Source organism: Heloderma suspectum, chromosome 4, assembly GCF_057233095.1.
Source record: "Heloderma suspectum isolate Gila_16-S chromosome 4, 16-S_ref, whole genome shotgun sequence".
In the NCBI taxonomy this organism is placed as follows: domain Eukaryota; kingdom Metazoa; phylum Chordata; class Lepidosauria; order Squamata; family Helodermatidae; genus Heloderma; species Heloderma suspectum.
This window is the reverse complement of record NC_139461.1, coordinates 265,514,364-265,530,826: the sequence shown is the minus strand read 5'-3', so window position 1 is coordinate 265,530,826 and position 16,463 is coordinate 265,514,364. Positions and strand designations below refer to the sequence as shown.

At 47.3% G+C, this 16,463-nt stretch overlaps 1 protein-coding gene across 1 annotated transcript in view; it reads left to right on the top strand.

Annotated features, from left to right (window-relative positions):
* LOC146348639 (adenosine receptor A1-like) overlaps window positions 1-16,463 on the top strand; it is a 106,519-nt gene that overhangs the window by 5,480 nt on the left and 84,576 nt on the right. Inside the window, exon 2 of the mRNA XM_084853670.1 lies at window positions 2,205-2,589. Within this exon, the coding sequence (XP_084709796.1) occupies window positions 2,249-2,589 (341 nt within the window). The 5' untranslated portion in view covers window positions 2,205-2,248. The remainder of the gene's footprint in view (window positions 1-2,204; window positions 2,590-16,463) is intronic.

Here is a 16,463-nt window from a genome sequence, read left to right as displayed (position 1 = left end):
GTTGATTTTTTCCAGTCTGTTGGCCATTCTTGTGTTTTCCAAATTTGCTGGCATATGGCATGCATCACCTTGACAGCAGCATCTTGCAAGATTTTAAACAGTTCAGCTGGGATACTGTCGTCTCCTGCTGCCTTGTTATTAGCAATGCTTCTTAAGGCCCATTCAACCTCACTCTTCAGGATGTCTGGCTCTAGCTCACTGACCACACCATCAAATCTATCCCTGATATTATTATCCTTCCTATACAGATCTTCTGTATATTCTTGCCACCTTTTCTTGATCTCTTCTGCTTCTGTTAGGTCCTTGCCATCTTTGTTTTTGATCATACCCATTTTTGCCTGGAACTTACCTCCGATGTTTCTAATTTTCTGGAAGAGGTCTCTTGTCCTTCCTATTCTATTATCTTCTTCCGCTTCCGCGCTTTGCTTGTTTAAAAATAATTCCTTATCTCTTCTGGCTAACCTCTGGAATTTTGCATTTAATTGGGCATATCTCCCCCTATCACTGTTGCCTTTTGCTTTCCTTCTTTCTTGGGCTGCTTCCAGTGTCTCAGCAGACAGCCATCTTGCCTTCTTGGTTTTCTTTTTCTTTGGGATGTTTTTTGTTGCCGCCTCCTGAACAATGTTGTGAACTTCTGTCCATAGTTCTTCCTGGACCCTATCTGCTAAATCTAGTCCCTTAAATCTATTCTTCACCTCCACTGCATATTCATGAGGAATATTCGTGAGCTCATATCTAACTGATCTGTGGGTCTTCCCTATGCTCTTTAGTTTGATTCTAAATTGTGCAATAAGAAGTTCGTGATCTGAACTACAATCAGCTCCAGGTCTTGTTTTTACCAACTGCATAGATGTCCGCCACCTTTGGCTACAAAGGATGTGGTCAATCTGATTTCGGTGTCGACCGTCTGGTGAAGTCCATGTATAAAGTCGTCTCTTAGGTTGTTGGAAGAGAGTGTTTGTTATGCACAGTGAGTTGTCTTGGAAAAATTCTATCAGCCTATGTCCCATTTCATTTTGTTCTCCCAGACCATGCTTGCCTGTAATTCCAGGTGTCGTTTGACTCCTGTAATGAGTCCACGTGTCCAGTCTCCTGTAATGAAAATAACATCTTTTTTTTGGCGTACTATCCAGTAGGTGCTGCAGATCCTCATAGAACTGATTTACTTCTGCTTCTTCAGCATGTGTGGTTGGGGCGTATATTTGGATCACTGTGATGTTAAATGGCTTACCCTGAATTTGAATTGAGATCATTCTGTCATTTTTTGGATTGTATCCAAGCACTGCTTTAGCCACTTTATTATTAATTATGAAGCCTACTCCATTTCTTCTGTGGTCCTCTTGTCCACAGCAGTAGATCTGCTGGTCATTTGATGTGAAGTGGCCCATTCCGGTCAGACCATTGGTCCACCTAGCCCAATATTGTCGACACTGACTGGCAGCAGCTGTCCAGGGTTTCAGAAAGGAGCTTTTCTAGTCCTGTCTGGATATGCTGGGGATCGAAACTGGGACCTTCTGCTGTACCATTGAACCACAGCCCCTCCTCTTAGGAATGGAGGCAGGGCTGTTCTGTGGCCATGTGAGTCAGCAGTGTGCAGAGTTGCTCTCTTAGCTGTTATTAGTGGAACACTATCTGATTGCTGAAGAGGACTGGTGGGGATCAAATATGGCCTCAAGGAAGTCCTAATCTCTCCTCGTAGCCACCAGGACAGAAGGAAGGGCAGATTCTCTGTACAGCCCCCTCATTCAGAGGACATTACCAGCACATGTGAAGTTCTTGGCATCTGCGCTCGCAGGGGATGGCAAACTAAAGCTGACCATTAAGGGCTCAGGCAGTGGCATGGGAAGAACCAGCCAACCTTTGATAGAACTGAGAAATAATCTGTGCAGTTTTGAAGGGATTGTGGAGGAGATTGTGAAATGCAAAAATAAAAATAAAATCTGTCGTCTTGCAAGACTTACTAACTACAGATCAGTGTGTGTGTGTGTGGGGGGGGCAGGCCTATATGAGAAGTTGATTGGGTTTGAATAATTCAGTGCAGCCTTCCCCAACCTGGCCCCCCTGCAGACGTGTTGGACTACAGCATGGCTGGCTGGGGATGCTGGTGGTTCTAGTCCAATATGTCTGAAGGGGGCCAAGTTGCGGAAGGCTGATTTAGTGGCTCCTTCTGTCCTTAAAATCTATGAATCCTTTCATCCTTTCAGGCACCATAAGGGTCCTGGAGCTCGCAGGCACCGCCGACTCCACCATGCCGTATGACATATCTGGCTTCCAGGCTGCCTACATCACCATAGAGGTGCTGATTGCCCTGGTGTCCATCCCTGGGAATGTGCTGGTCATCTGGGCTGTCAAAGTCAACCAGGCCCTGCGAGATGCCACCTTCTACTTCATCGTCTCGCTGGCCGTGGCGGACGTAGCGGTGGGCGCCCTCGTCATCCCGCTCGCCATCATCATCAACATTGGACCACAGATACATTTCTACAGCTGCCTGATGGTGGCGTGCCCTGTGCTGATCCTTACCGAGAGCTCCATCTTGGCACTGTTGGCCATCGCTGTGGATCGCTACCTCAGAGTGAAGATTCCTATGCGGTAAGAACCACTGCTTGGGAGGAAGAAGAAAATGCAGTCAGAGGCAGGATTAGATCCTCCTCCCGTCCACAATACCTAAGATTGTATTGCACAGCAAGGAATCAGTGCTTCTGCTATGGCAGGAGTGGGCAACTCTGGGTGGTCCGTGGGCTAATTTCCCTCTCTGGACCCCCCAGCGGGATACACCTGTGTCGTGGCAATAAGTCACCACTTACAGGGCTTACTGAGGACAACTTTAGCTTGGTTTTAAGCTAAATTTGTCCTCAGTAAGCTTCTGCCAAATTTCAGTGGCAAGTTGGCAATATATATATATATATATATATAGAGAGAGAGAGAGAGAGAGAGATGGGTTCTTTAGATGAGGTCGTGACCCTCCAGTTTTGCTTCTATTTTAAAGAGCACTTTTCTGCAAGGTTTCTTAGAGCAGGGAAAATGCGGTATTATTTGTGAAAGTGAAAGAAAATGGCTTTCCCCCCATGTGTATCTGTCCGATTCCACTATATCCCAGGGCCACCTAGAAGTTATGTAGCAGAAAAGCAGGAAATGAAATGCTCCTCATGTAGTGCTTGGATGTCAATTCTCCGACGGTTGTAGTCCAACATGTCCGGAGGGGTCCAGGTTGGGGAAGGCTGATAGAGCGGATTAACAGGCTTGTGTAGAAAAACCCTTAAAAAGCGTGGGCATTTTCTGTTGTACATTCTATGCAATGTAGATAACATATTTACATTATAAATTGAGGTAAGCACAAATGGAAAGGGAAAACGTTTTCTCTGAATAACATCAAGAGTGGGTCTTTAGGCAGGGCCAGTGCCAGGCCTCTGGGTCCCCTTGAGCATGGTGACCCCTGCCCCGCCTCCTCCTTGCTTTCACTGCCTGCCCCCTCTTTCCGTCACCCACCTGCTCTGCTCTCCCCCTGCTCACCTGCCCCCACTTGCCCCTTCCCCTTCCCCACTAATCCTTCCCCTCCCCTGCACCACTGCTTGCCCCCTCCACTCATCTTTTCCCCTAGGTGTTAGGTCTGGGTTAGAATCTTGGGCTTTCTAGCATGGAATTATAGACCTTTTGAATACTTTCCAGTTAGGAAATATTTGGGTATCCAAAGAGATGACAGGAATAGCAAAATCTCTAATTTGAGGCAAGGGCCCTGGTCTCCTTGCTTAGACTAGATTATTTCCTTGATCTTAAATGATGTCCGGCTCCTTGAGGATCCATGGCGAGGGGTGGGGTGGGGATGTTTATAGGAGGCTCTTTGCCCATGGTGGATTGGAGGACAAACTTTTGCGGGGAGAGGGAAGTGAAAGAAGCACTTTTAAGGGAAGTGAAGGAAGCACTTTTAAGGGAAGTGAAGGAAGCACTTTTGAGGTCACAGAGCTTAGTTGTCCCTTAACAATTTAGCCTCCTGTTGTAAGTACTTACTATTCTTTATTATTTTATTATAACATTTATATCCCGCCTTTTTCCTTTTTGCAAGGAACCCAAGGCAGTTACATGGTCCTCCTCCTCTGTATCTTATCCTCTCTTTTTATCCTGTGTGGTAGGTTAGGCTGAGAGTAAATGACTGGCCCAAAGTCACCCAGTGGGCTTCATGATTGGGTGGGGACTAGAACCTGGGTCTCCCGACCCCCCAGTCCAACACGCTAACCACAACACCACAATAACAGATTTAAGCAGTGCTGAGTATTTTTCCCAATGGTGAACTATTGTCAACTCCATCTTTGCAGTCATGAACTAAACTAGATTTGGAATGGGAGACCCATGAACATGGTCTCCAATTAAAAACAAAACATGTTTTAAAAAGTAAACACAGCCGCTGAGAGACCCTCCCTTTGGATCAGGGCTGTGGTAATAGTGGGAAGGTTAAACTTTCCCCTGTGCTTTCCCCCCAATTTAAATATCTTCCCCCAGTTGCTATTTGCCCTGCAGATGAAAACATGCAAGTGCCAGTTTAAAGAGTATTAGAAAGTGAATTTCCCCCTATCTTTTCAGTGCATGTTTATGGGGATGTGGTGATTCTGATTAGTGGTAAAGATTGTATAAATTGAAAAGTAGCAGTTATTCTGCATTAAGCAACACAGAGGACAAGAGTGTGGTTTTATCTATGTAATTAATAGGTAGCTTAACACTTAAACACGCATGCACACACACATACACAAGTTTCTAGTTTGGGAAAAGCTTCACCTCCTAAATTTCTGAGCATCCATCAAGTTTAGGGACAACAAGGGGAAAGTCAGGCAGTCGAAATTAATAGTAAACGTGATTTTATGATGAAGAGTCAGGGCTGACCCAAGGCATTTGGCTACCTGAGGTGAAGGACAAGATGGTGTCCCACGCCTTCCACGGATGACTTCAGCACTGATGATAGGATAGCATCCTCCACCACACCTGAGGGCTCTTCCCCCTTTAGCATCTATTGCCTGAAGCAGCCGCCTCGCTATACCTAATGATAGAGCCAGCCCTGTGTAGGGTTAATGCCTGCTAGCTCTATACCTTTCTGAGGGCAAAAACAGAGTTTATTTTAAATCCATATCTATCAGCTGCATCTGTTTTAATTTTTACTCTAGATAAGGCACACAGGACCCCATCTGGACTTTAAAAGCTCCCTGTCCGCCCATGCTAGGGTCCTGATCTGCCTACTCTAGACTAATAATAATTTAAAAAGATATAGCTGCTAGATGAGGATTCTAAATAATGTCTGTTTTGGCTGTGATTACACTGAATGTTCCAGAAAACCTGTCGAACTTGTAGCAAATAATTACACTGGTAACCTTGGGAATCTATCGATAGATAGACAGACAGACAGACAGACAGACAGATATTTTGGAACTGCTGGAAAACATAGTACTTAGCAGCTATAATTCTGAGAGAGAACTGAAGGGGGAGCAGAGAGAATGATCAGTGATGCACTGTTGGACAGTTGAGCACTGTTTGCCCTGGAAGCCCACCCTTGACTCTTGAGGCTTTAATTCTAAATGTGTGGAGAGAAAATGAGCTGCAGTCTCTCTGCACATGCTCAGAGACCCATTCCTGCATGTTTCAGAACTTAGCCATGCTGATGTTGAAAACCAGGATCCTTAGGATGTTGACTGGCAGAAATTAATCCTTAAGCAGGCACAAATTTCCTCCTTGGTTTGGGCTGTGTTTGCCTCCCCCAATGTACAGTCTGAGCTGTATGGGAACATAATATAGAATAATACTAACACTTAGTATCTGTATAGTTCCCCCCCATCAAAACCACCCCAACTGATCAAAGTGCTTCACATCACTGCAATAACCCTTAGAATGTCCCCCTCTTGCAGATGAGGCCAGGCTTGTGTAAGGCCACTTGATAGTAGAGCTGAGATCTGATCCAGGGATGTTTCAGCACAGAGGCCGCTACTCAACATCGCATCTCTAAATGATACATGATTCAGTTACAATATAAATATTATATTTATATTATAATATTAATATATAAAAACTCTGTGACCCCTTTTTTTGATGACGCATTTCCTCTTTTCTTGGCCACCCTAGATGGGGATCAAAAAACGTTTGTGGCAAAAATGAGGTAGGTGTGACTGGGGCATTTTCCTGTGTGTGCCTGACTGTATGCACGTGGAATACCATTGGCAGAATCCACAAACAGAGGAACACTGGATTGACTGTGGGATCAAAATGGCCTTCCTTTGTGACATGTGGTTGTTCGCTTATCTGGAGCATTTTGTTTTGTCAATGCTATTGTCTGTGCTACACTGCATTTAATCTGGTTATCACCGTAGATAAACATTTGTGAGTTTTTATTGATTGAACTAGTTGTTCAGGTGCTTGATAAACAACACACATTTTAATAATCATTTGTGCCTACGGTGTCCATTGACTTGGTTACCAACCCACCCACTTTGTCCTGACTTGGGAACAGGAGAGGCATGCCAGCTTATGCTTAAACCCCCACCAGCCCAAAATGTCTTATAGGCCTCTATAGGATGGGAAGTAGGACATTCTCCTCTGTAATAGCAGAATTGCTGCAGCTAAGCTGCAGCTATAAGCCAGGTGGCCGTAGGATATAGATTGTAGAACTGTTGGCTGTGCTGTGTTTCTACCCACATAGTCTGCTTTAGCACCAGATCTCAGAAGAGATTTTTTTAAAGTTGTTGCAAGTTGCAAGTGGATTGCAGTGAGCATTAGGTATATATTGGACTTTTGCCAACCCCCTCCCCCTTCTCCCTGTGGCTGAGAGAAAGGAAAACTACAGGGTTGGTAAGGTACTCGAGGTAAGTCCAGTTTTGATGCTTTGGCTAGTACTAGTGTAAGCACAGCCTGATTCTAATGAGCAAGGGCAATGGATCCAGATGATGGTGGACCTCATATTTTGGAGAACCTGAGATGCTTAGTGGATGAGGCTGCATGGATGGATGCTGGTGTGGATCAGACAAAAGAACCTTTGGTGCTAATTAAACAGCAACCTTCTGTTTGCTCTGAAGATCATATCAAGGCAAAGACTGTTTCTCTCTCTCTCTGTCTCTCTGTCTCTCTGTCTCTCCCTCCCTCCCTCATCTATCTATCTATCTATCTATCTATCTATCTATCTATCTAATCACATTTTTATCCTACCCTTCCTACAAGTCACTCAGGATGACTTACAAGGATTTCCTCCCTCATTTGATCCTCACAACAACCCTGTGAGGTGGATTAAACTGAAAGAGGACAGACTATAAAGCTGCCTTATACTAAGACAGATCATTGGTCCATCTAGCCCAGTATTGTCGACACTGACTGGCAGCAGCTCTCCAGGACTTCAGGCAGGATTCTTTCCTAGCTTTACCTGGAGATGCTGGGGATTGAACCTGGGACCTTCTACGTGCCAACCATGTGCTGGCCAAAGAGCACCTGGGTGATCTCTTGGCTGAGTGGGAAATGGAATCTGGATCTGTCCAATCTTAATCTGGCACTCTAACAACTACACCACAGTGACTCATGTTCAGTTGCCAAGAAATCATTTCCTTCGAGTCATTTGGGGCACAACCCACTGAGATGTGTTCTTGAGTGGCTCCCATTTTGTTTCAAGTGGGCACTCTGTGCCTTGGCATGTGCAAGAAGCCCAGTCTGTATGGAGCAATGCCCAAGTGTCAAGAGTGTCACACTTCACTTGAGCAATAGTATGAACTTTGAGTGAACTCCGCAGCTCGGAGAAGAAATGTTTATCTACTGTACTGCAACCATCTCTTCTCGCACGCACGCGCGCACACACACACACACACACACACACACTTCTCAGCTGCCAGGATTCATAACTGAGAGACCATAATTTTAAATAAAGTTTTATTTTTTATTTTTTAAATGACATTGTTTCCCATGGTGATCACACACACATTTCTTTTGTCCCATCCTCCTCCCTGTTCAAACAGGGCCTGCAGGGTTTTCTGAAGCAGTACTACAAAAAAAACCTATGAACTGAGACTATAATACAGCCTTCCAGATGGGTTGGACTACAACTCTCATGGTTCCCAGCCAGAGTGGGCTATGCTGGTTTGGGGATCATGGGAGTTGTAGCCCAACTGATCTGGAGAGGGGGCAGCTTGGGAAAGGCTGCTGTAATGGGATGGTTGAATATGTGCACCCCATTTCAGGAGAGTCTTATCCCTTCCAACAGCTTGAAAGTACATCATTCATTTCAGCCTTGGACTGTGACATGGGATGGATGTCGGAGCTGTTGGTACACGGCTGTGGAATGGGCTCTGGGTATGCAGTGATGCTGGGACTGCACAGCTGCAAACTCTCCCCTTAAGGTCGGGGATCAGTGGAGTCTGGTGGTGCCCATGTCAGTGGGGTGGTAAATCTGGTTTCAGTCAGAACCAGTCAGAACTCTAAAGGAGCGAGCCAAGGTGCGGAACACCAGCCTCCACTGCTGGGGATGTGCAGATGCGTGAGCTGGGGACCAAGTGAGTTCAAGGAGTTGTTCATCTTCTGGATGCCTTTGCTGAGCTTTGGCATTAGCAGCAAAGGGATAATTAACTGCTCAGCCAGTAGTTATATGCTGGAAGTTCTCTCTGGCCTGGAGGAAGGCAACCAGCAGTGTAGAAGCCTTCTGCAGCATCCTTCGCTCCCATTCTCCCCTGGTTCCCAAATGTCTAACTGAATGGCCCTACGCACAACAACCCTGTTGGCTTCAGGCCTATGCAGTTCTATTGCATTATGTTTGGGTTGTAAATTGAGTTGTTCCTTTGAGTGCAATGCCTGAGTGGCACCGTATAGTTCTAACACAGTTATCATGGTAGGGGAGCCAGGATTCTAAGCTTCTCAGTGCATCTTCTCAAAGTCTTTGGGATACAAAGATTACCAGGATGAGGGCCCCTGCTCTGATGGGCCTTCTTAAAAATGGGATGTTGACTTCCAAAAGTACAGGCATCCCCTAAAAATGATAGAGCCCTAGTGCAAGAGTACTGAGCCCCATTCGACCCAAGGGCCAAATCCAGTTTTGGAGAAGCTCCGGGAGGCGGGGGCATTCCAGTGGTGGGTGGGGCCAAAACACCAAAGATACCAGCATATTTTAGCTTAAAATGATGCTGATGCAGGGATGCTTTGTCACGTGCTAGGAATCAAATGGTAAAATGATAGAATCCTGATTCGGGGGGAGACTGATTCCCAATGGGGAAAAATATCCTGAGATTAAACAGTCAGGAGGTGTGGTCCTACCTGCACTTTCCCCAAATGCATCAGGCAAGGGAGCAGCCAAAGTGCTGCCTGCAGGGTCTGTAACCGTACCACAGGCAGGATGGCTTTGCTGCTGTGAACAGCATGACAAGGGGATTGGTGGCTTGAGAGGCTGAAAGGGCAGAGGTGGCCTCCCTGGAATCGTTCCCCACCATAGTGGCAGCAAGCAGGGCAGGCGGGGGAATGCTGCCAACGTGCTGCCACTGTGTCCATGTGCCCCAGCTGGTAGCAGGGACCAAAGGGATAAAGGCCAGGAAAAGCTGCCCAGCAGGCTGCCGCAATCCAGGCAGGAAGACAGCAGCAAGCGCAGCGGCACGCTAGGAGCCCAGCCTCCGTGATTAGACTCTGGAAAGCGTGAGCAGCATCAGCACGGGAATTTATGTGCAGGCATTCTCCTTTCGGAGATGCCGCATCGCAGCAGCCTTCTGCACGAGCCTGGCCCGAGCATGTCTGTTTGCTACAGCCTTCGGGGACTCCTGATTGATGGCACAAAGAACAGAAGTGATCCCTGGGCAGCCCCCGTCTGCCCCCACGTGAACACGGCTAAAGGGCTAATGCTCGTACTGTATCCATGCATGAGCTGGAACCAGCAGATTCTCCCAAGGACAGAAAAGGACAGGTGGTCTGTGGCCTTCGCTGCAGGCGCTGAGACAGTAAAGCCAGAGGGCTTCTCTGACTGGACTGAGAAGCATGAAAGGCATTTTCCACAGCAGGCTGAGAGAGGCTGCGGCCCGACTAGGTCATCGGAAGGACAAGAGCCGCCACGTTTCCTTGGGACGGGTCCTCTCTCCAGTCCTCTGGTCTGCTTCTCAGATGCAAACGGACCAGGCGCTGCTTGTAGGTAGGCTGGCATTGCCCAGAAAGAGGACAAAGGGGGACACCAATTTGCATTAACATTTGCTCACACTCATTTTAGTTTAGAAATAATAGCGATAATGTAAAACGTAGAAATGCAGGACATCTCACCATGGTGGGGACGACTGTGACCAGGTGTCCCGTGTGCCTGCCTGCGGAAGCTGTCATCCGGGGGTTGCTGGCGTGCAGCTTCAAGGCCCCTGGTGCTCTCCCTTCTCATTGTTCTTTATCTTGCACTGGACAGCCAGTGCAAATAAACAACTGTCCTCTGACAGCCCTTCCAGTAGAGGACTGTCGTCTGCAAAGCAGGACACCTGGCCACCCTGCTCGGTGGGCTGCCTTCATGTTTGCTCAGTGCCACTGACACAGGTGGTGTTCTGGCCATAGAGGCTAGTGATGCTTTTCCTGTGCGTTTGGTTGCTGGGGTCCTTCCAAGCAGCCCAAGGGACAGTGACTCATATCCAAACCGGTTTGCAGCCTAAGGCAAATGGAGCCTGCCTGGTTTCTGGAGCTTTGCTGACTGAGCCTTGCTTAGCATTTCCTGACGCACAAAGGAGGGGGGTCTTCTTGCACTTGCAGCCTTTTACTGGAATATTTATTATCTGTTCTGTGTACATGATGACCTTTAAGCACAGGCTGCTGCTTAACCCCCGCCGTCGGCAGAGGTGGATACAGACATCACACCGGCAGCCAGATCGCTGATGGGGAAAGGAGGGGATGTCATCCATGCTCAGGCCTTTCGTAAATGGCCTGGCTGAGTGGGGAAGGGGCTGCAGGTGCGCTGCTCAAGTGACAAAATGGGGGCTTCCCAGCACTTGCTTTCCCTAGCAATCGTAGTGCCAGTCAGGAGGAGGGAGAAAGAAGAATGCAAGAAGGAAGCCCAAGATATTTTTCTGCCTGAGGCAAAAGGCAAGATGCCCCCCCCTTTATGCCATCCCACATATAGAAGCTGACTGGACTGGCACCTGAATCTCACATCAACACTGGCAGCAGGAGAGAATCCTCCCCAGGGCCTGAAGGCAACAGGCTTGCTGAGTGGGTGTAGGTCAGGTTGTCTGGAATGCACTGCTCCGCCGTCCAACCGAGGGGAATGGGCCCCCTCCAGCAGCGGGGGCTGCCACTGCTGCACGCCCCAGCATCTCCTGCCTGACATGGCTGCCTTGCTCTGCTTAATGCCCTGGAAGAAAGTGCTTGCACAGTGGCTGGTGTTGCTGTCGCTGTGCTAAGGACAGCTATCTAGCTGGCCCGGTGGAGGCTGGTGGCTCTGATGTCAGTGGGGCGGTGGATCCGCTCCGGGTTTCAGTCAGAACTCCAAAGGAGCTGTTCTGCACCTTGGATAGCGCCTTTAGAATTCTGACTGAAACCCAGAGTGGATCCACCACCCACTGACACTGGAGCCACCAGCCTCCACTGGCTCAGCCTTCCCCAGCTTGGCGCCCTCCAGGTGTGTTGGACTGCATGTGTGTTTGTGTGCTTATATGTTGCATGTAAATGGTCTTTGTGTTATGTTGCAATATGGTATTTTTAAGGTTTTTAATCTTTGTAAAGCACCCAGAGAGCTTTGGCTATTGGGCAGTATAGAAATGTAATCAATGCCATGAAACGCTCCTCATTCCCAGCCAGCATGGGCAATGGGCTGGGAATGATGGGAGTGGCAGGCCAACACATCTGGAGGGCACCAGGCTGGGGAAGGCTGAGCTGGACAGTCCAACTGCATTACCAGCTGCCGTCAACATGGGCATTGTCCAAGGTTTTGTGTGGCCACCACAGCTGGGCAATTTGTTTCTTGGGACCAACCCAAATGCTGCAAAAGTCTGTGTCAGCTTTCAGGTTCTCCAGAACTCTCCGTCAGGCTAGGCGGTGAAAAGCAGGGGATGGGGGAAGAACAGACAAGCCCCCAAATTAGTTTCAGATGTTGTAGCCGCGAGGTCTGCAGTTTAGACCCAGTCTAAAAGTTGAGATTGCAGGCTGAATGGATGGGTTAGTAGGTGCTGCAGGCGCTGCATCACACCTCGCAGTCTGGCTCAAAGAAGCAATGGCTGACACTAGGGTGGCCATGTGTCCTTTTCTACAGGGAGCAGTCCTCTGTTTGAAGGGCTGCCAGCAGACTATCCTCTGTTTGGAGGCATGCTCTGTTTGAAGGGATGTCCAGTCCAAATCTGGTTTAAAGATAAAGATCCATAAGACCTGGTGCCCAGTGAATTAACTTCTGAAACAACCTTCTGTTTTTGAACATGCTCCTTCTTCGAAGGGAAAGGAATGGCACATGTTTGTTGAACTGCATAAGAAGAGAATTAGAAGTGAATTATATGCTTCCACTCTTCTTGAGTATTGTCAGGCCAAATGTACTCCCAGAGGCTTTAGAGTTCTCTAGGGCCAGGTATATTTAGAGACAATGATGATTTCATGCAAAAATGATGTGCTATTCTCAATAAATGTTCTCAAGACCTAACGATACTGATTATTGATATGGCTACCAAAATATATCAGCAAATACAGAAGCCCGTAGATGAACAGATTTGGAATTTTAAAACCATTCATAACAATAAAACCCTGGAACTTAAGTTTGAACAGAGTCTTGAAACATTTTCAAGATAAGTTGAAGGAATTCAAATGTAAGAATTTTTTACATGGGGTTCGATAAATTCTTTTTCCTCTCAAGACAGACATAATGGCAAGGGGGAGATATACATCGGCCAGAGAAGGAATGGCTGCAGGGGGCTTATGTCACCCTTTCCTGACACAAAGAACACCTATAAGAACTTTGAAACAAAGAACAGGTGCCTGAGTTTTGCTTTTTTCCTCCTCCCTCCCAATCCCTTTTCCTTTTGTGCCATCTCCTTTAGACTGTAAGCCTGAAGTTAGGGACTGTTTCATTATTAATCTTTATAAGCAACTCTGGGAGACTTTATTTAGCTGAAGAGCAGAGTAAAAACACTGTAAATAAATACATAATACTTGGCACCTTTGAGAACACCTTCTCTTTTCATATCCCAACTGAGAGAGTAATCCTGTGGTCCCTGGGAAAGTGTCCCAGGGACCATAGGAATGCTCAGAAGAATCCTTCTGAGGTTGGAGGTCATGCTTTGACCTTGAAAGGGTGGGGGGTCGCAGATCCACCCCCCTCTCCTGTGCATCTGGCACAGAAAGAACTGTGCCGGCTGCCCTCTGTGGTCAGAAAATCAACTTTGGAGAGGGCAAAAAGGGGGCGTTTCAGTAGGCAGGGAAGGGAAGAGACCGGAGAGGGCAGGATACAAGATATCCTGAGCCTGCCCCAGCCTCCTTCCCTCCCCCTCTGAAGTGCTTTTGCTAGATGGGCTGAAAAGCCCATATAGAAAAATCAGGAAAGACAGAAGATGGGCAGGCAAATGTCCCCTCCTCTGCTCCTCCTGCCCTGCTGGTGTCAGCCGGGCAGGGCATAGGAAGCTTAGAAGCCTCCAGGTTCGGATGAGTCACAATGAATTAGTCACTGGTAGGTGTTGCAAGTGTCCAGTTACACCTAGCATTCTGTGACAAGCAATGGCTGACCCACATTTCTGAAAACAGAAAGGCTGGCTGTAACTCAGATCTGTCCCTTGAGCTGGGTGAAATGCACAGGTTCCTGGGTAGGCAGAGAGCAGAAGAGAAATATGACAGCCTTTCTATTAGTGAAGCTGGAGATTCATTTTTCGTGCTGCACTAGGTCAAAAAGTCAGGTATGATATATCCCACTAATTCAGTGGCCTGCCACTTGCAAAAACCTCCATCTTGAAGCACTGTCAGAACATATCTACGTTACAAAGTTAGGCTGGAGACAGATAATGATTCCCGCGCCCTGAAAGTAATGATTTGGCAGAGGACTTGTTGCTCATATTATGTACTGTTGCCTCTGGTACACAGGTTTTGCAGGGATGGGTGAGGTCAGGTGACTATGTTGGACTGTGGACCATGGACTATGTTCAGCTCACCGAAGAGCCATGATTTGCCTCCAGACATGTATTGGCATTTTAGCCACATGTCACTGTCACTCTTCCTGTTTAGTTGTTTTTGCATGGCCTTTCTACATAATGTTTGCTCGCCATTGTCATCGATGCCGGAGAGATGAATGGTGCTGCAAGTACTTGGTGGTGCTGAGGAGGAGGGAAGCAGCACCGGATCATTCATGGTTTGGATGCAGACTGTGCATGCGTTGAAGCTTGCAATCAATTCCAAACTCGTAATACATCTCAGATATGCAGATGATACCACTTCGATGGCTGAAAGTGAGGAGGAGCTGAGGAACCTTATGACGAAGGTGAAAGAAGAAAGTGCAAAAGCTGGGTCGCAGTTAAACCTCAAAAAAACCAAGATTATGGCAACCAGCTTGATTGGTAACTGGCAAATAGAGGGAGAAAACATGGAGGCAGTGACAGACTTTGTCTTTCTAGGTGCAAAGATTACTGCAGACGCTGACTGCAGCCAGGAAATCAGAAGACGTTTGCTTCTTGGGAGGAGAGCAATGACAAATCTTGATAAAATAGTGAAGAGCAGAGACATCACACTGACAACAAAGGTCCGCATAGTTCAAGTAATGGTATTCCCTGTAGTAACCTATGGCTGCAAGGGCTGGACCATAAGAATGGCTGAGCGAAGGAAGATAGATGCTTTTGAACTGTGGTGTTGGAGGAAAATTCTGAGAGTGCCTTGGACTGCAAGAAGATCAAACCAGTCCATACTCCAGGAAATAAAGCCAGACTGCTCACTTGAGGGAAGGATATTAAAGGCAAAACTGAAGTCCTTTGGCCACATCATGAGAAGACAGGATACTCTGGAGAAGATGCTGATGCTAGGGAAAGTGCAAGGCAAAAGGAAGAGGGGCCGACCAAGGGCAAGATGGATGGAGGATATTCTGGAGGTGACGGACTCGACCTTGGGGGAGCTGGGGGTGGCAACGGCTGACAGGAATCTCTGGCGTGGGCTGGTCCATGAAGTCATGAGGAGTTGGAAGCAACTGAGCGAATAAACAACAAATACATCGAACTATGCTTGCTACAAAGCACTAGAGGCTGGTGGCTCCGATGTCCATGGGGCGGTGAATCCGCTCTGGGTTTCAGTCAGAACCAGTTAGAATTCTAAAGGAGCGATCCAAGGTGCAAAGCACCTAACGAACTGGTTCTGGAAACCAGAGCGGATTCGCTGCCCCACTGACATAGGAGCCACCAGTCTCCAGTGATACAAAGGTAGGTGAGAATTATGGACCAACAAGTTTCAGTAAATGAGCCAAATAATTATGAAATGTGGCAGCATCACTAACTGTAACCACCTACAGCTGAATGCTGTTAAAGTCTTCCATGCAGTTGGGAGTTCTGGGTTCAGATCAGTGGAAGGACTGTGACTGCGTTCAGCCAGGTGTTGTTATGGTCTCTCTTCAGACCTTCCCAGTCAACACGGGGAGGGTGTGTGTGGAGGAGGTGGGGCTGGTGCACACATTCCCATGTCCCTCCCAATCTTTCGGTTTTGACATTCCTGCATAGGGATTCTGTGTAGAAGTCATACTCTCAGCCTCCTCTCTGCTGGTGCATATTTCCACTTATTAAATAAGAATAACCTTTCATTTCCTGCTGGGCTGGTCACAATGCAATGCCACCCCCCCAAAAAAAAATTAATCCCCCCCAAAAGGGACAAAAGAAGACACAGATTTGCATAGCATTTGCATGTGCTAATGTATATATGCACATTTAGAAATCTATAATAATAAAAGAGAATGTGTGTGTGTGTGTGTGTCTGTCAATCATAATGCCAGGACCATGAAATGTAGGTGCTTGAAACTTGGCAAGCATACTAAGGGGACCCTAGGGGTTTGCTCCTCAGGGTTGTTTTGTTTCTAAAATGCATTAATTAATTTTAATTAATTTTAATGTGTCTATGTGGTTGAAGTCTGCAGTATCATCTTCATTCACTAGGGGCAGATTTCCCTAACAAGCATATAACTTTACAGTCTATACTATTTGAAGCCACAGGACATTATAGAAGGTTGAGGGGCACAGTTCTACACCTGCCCACTACCCCCGACTGTGGGGCAGCCCCCCTCAGGGGACTGAAGTGGATAGACCACTCCCTCAGGGGGCTATAGGGGTGCCCCATGGCAGGGGTTGTGCTCAGAGGTGCTGGTGGGCATGGCTTCACCAAGTTTGAATGGGCACAAGATATCCAACTCTGGCAGCTGTGTAAGTTTCCTTGAAGGCTTTGCTCTATCCTACCCGTGCAAAGCCAGATCCATTTGCTCGTAATTACTATAACTGGAGCAAGCCTGAACTTTTGAGTGCATTTGCTGCTTTGCTCCCTGTTCCTTGCTGCAGCCCCCTCCCCCCGGA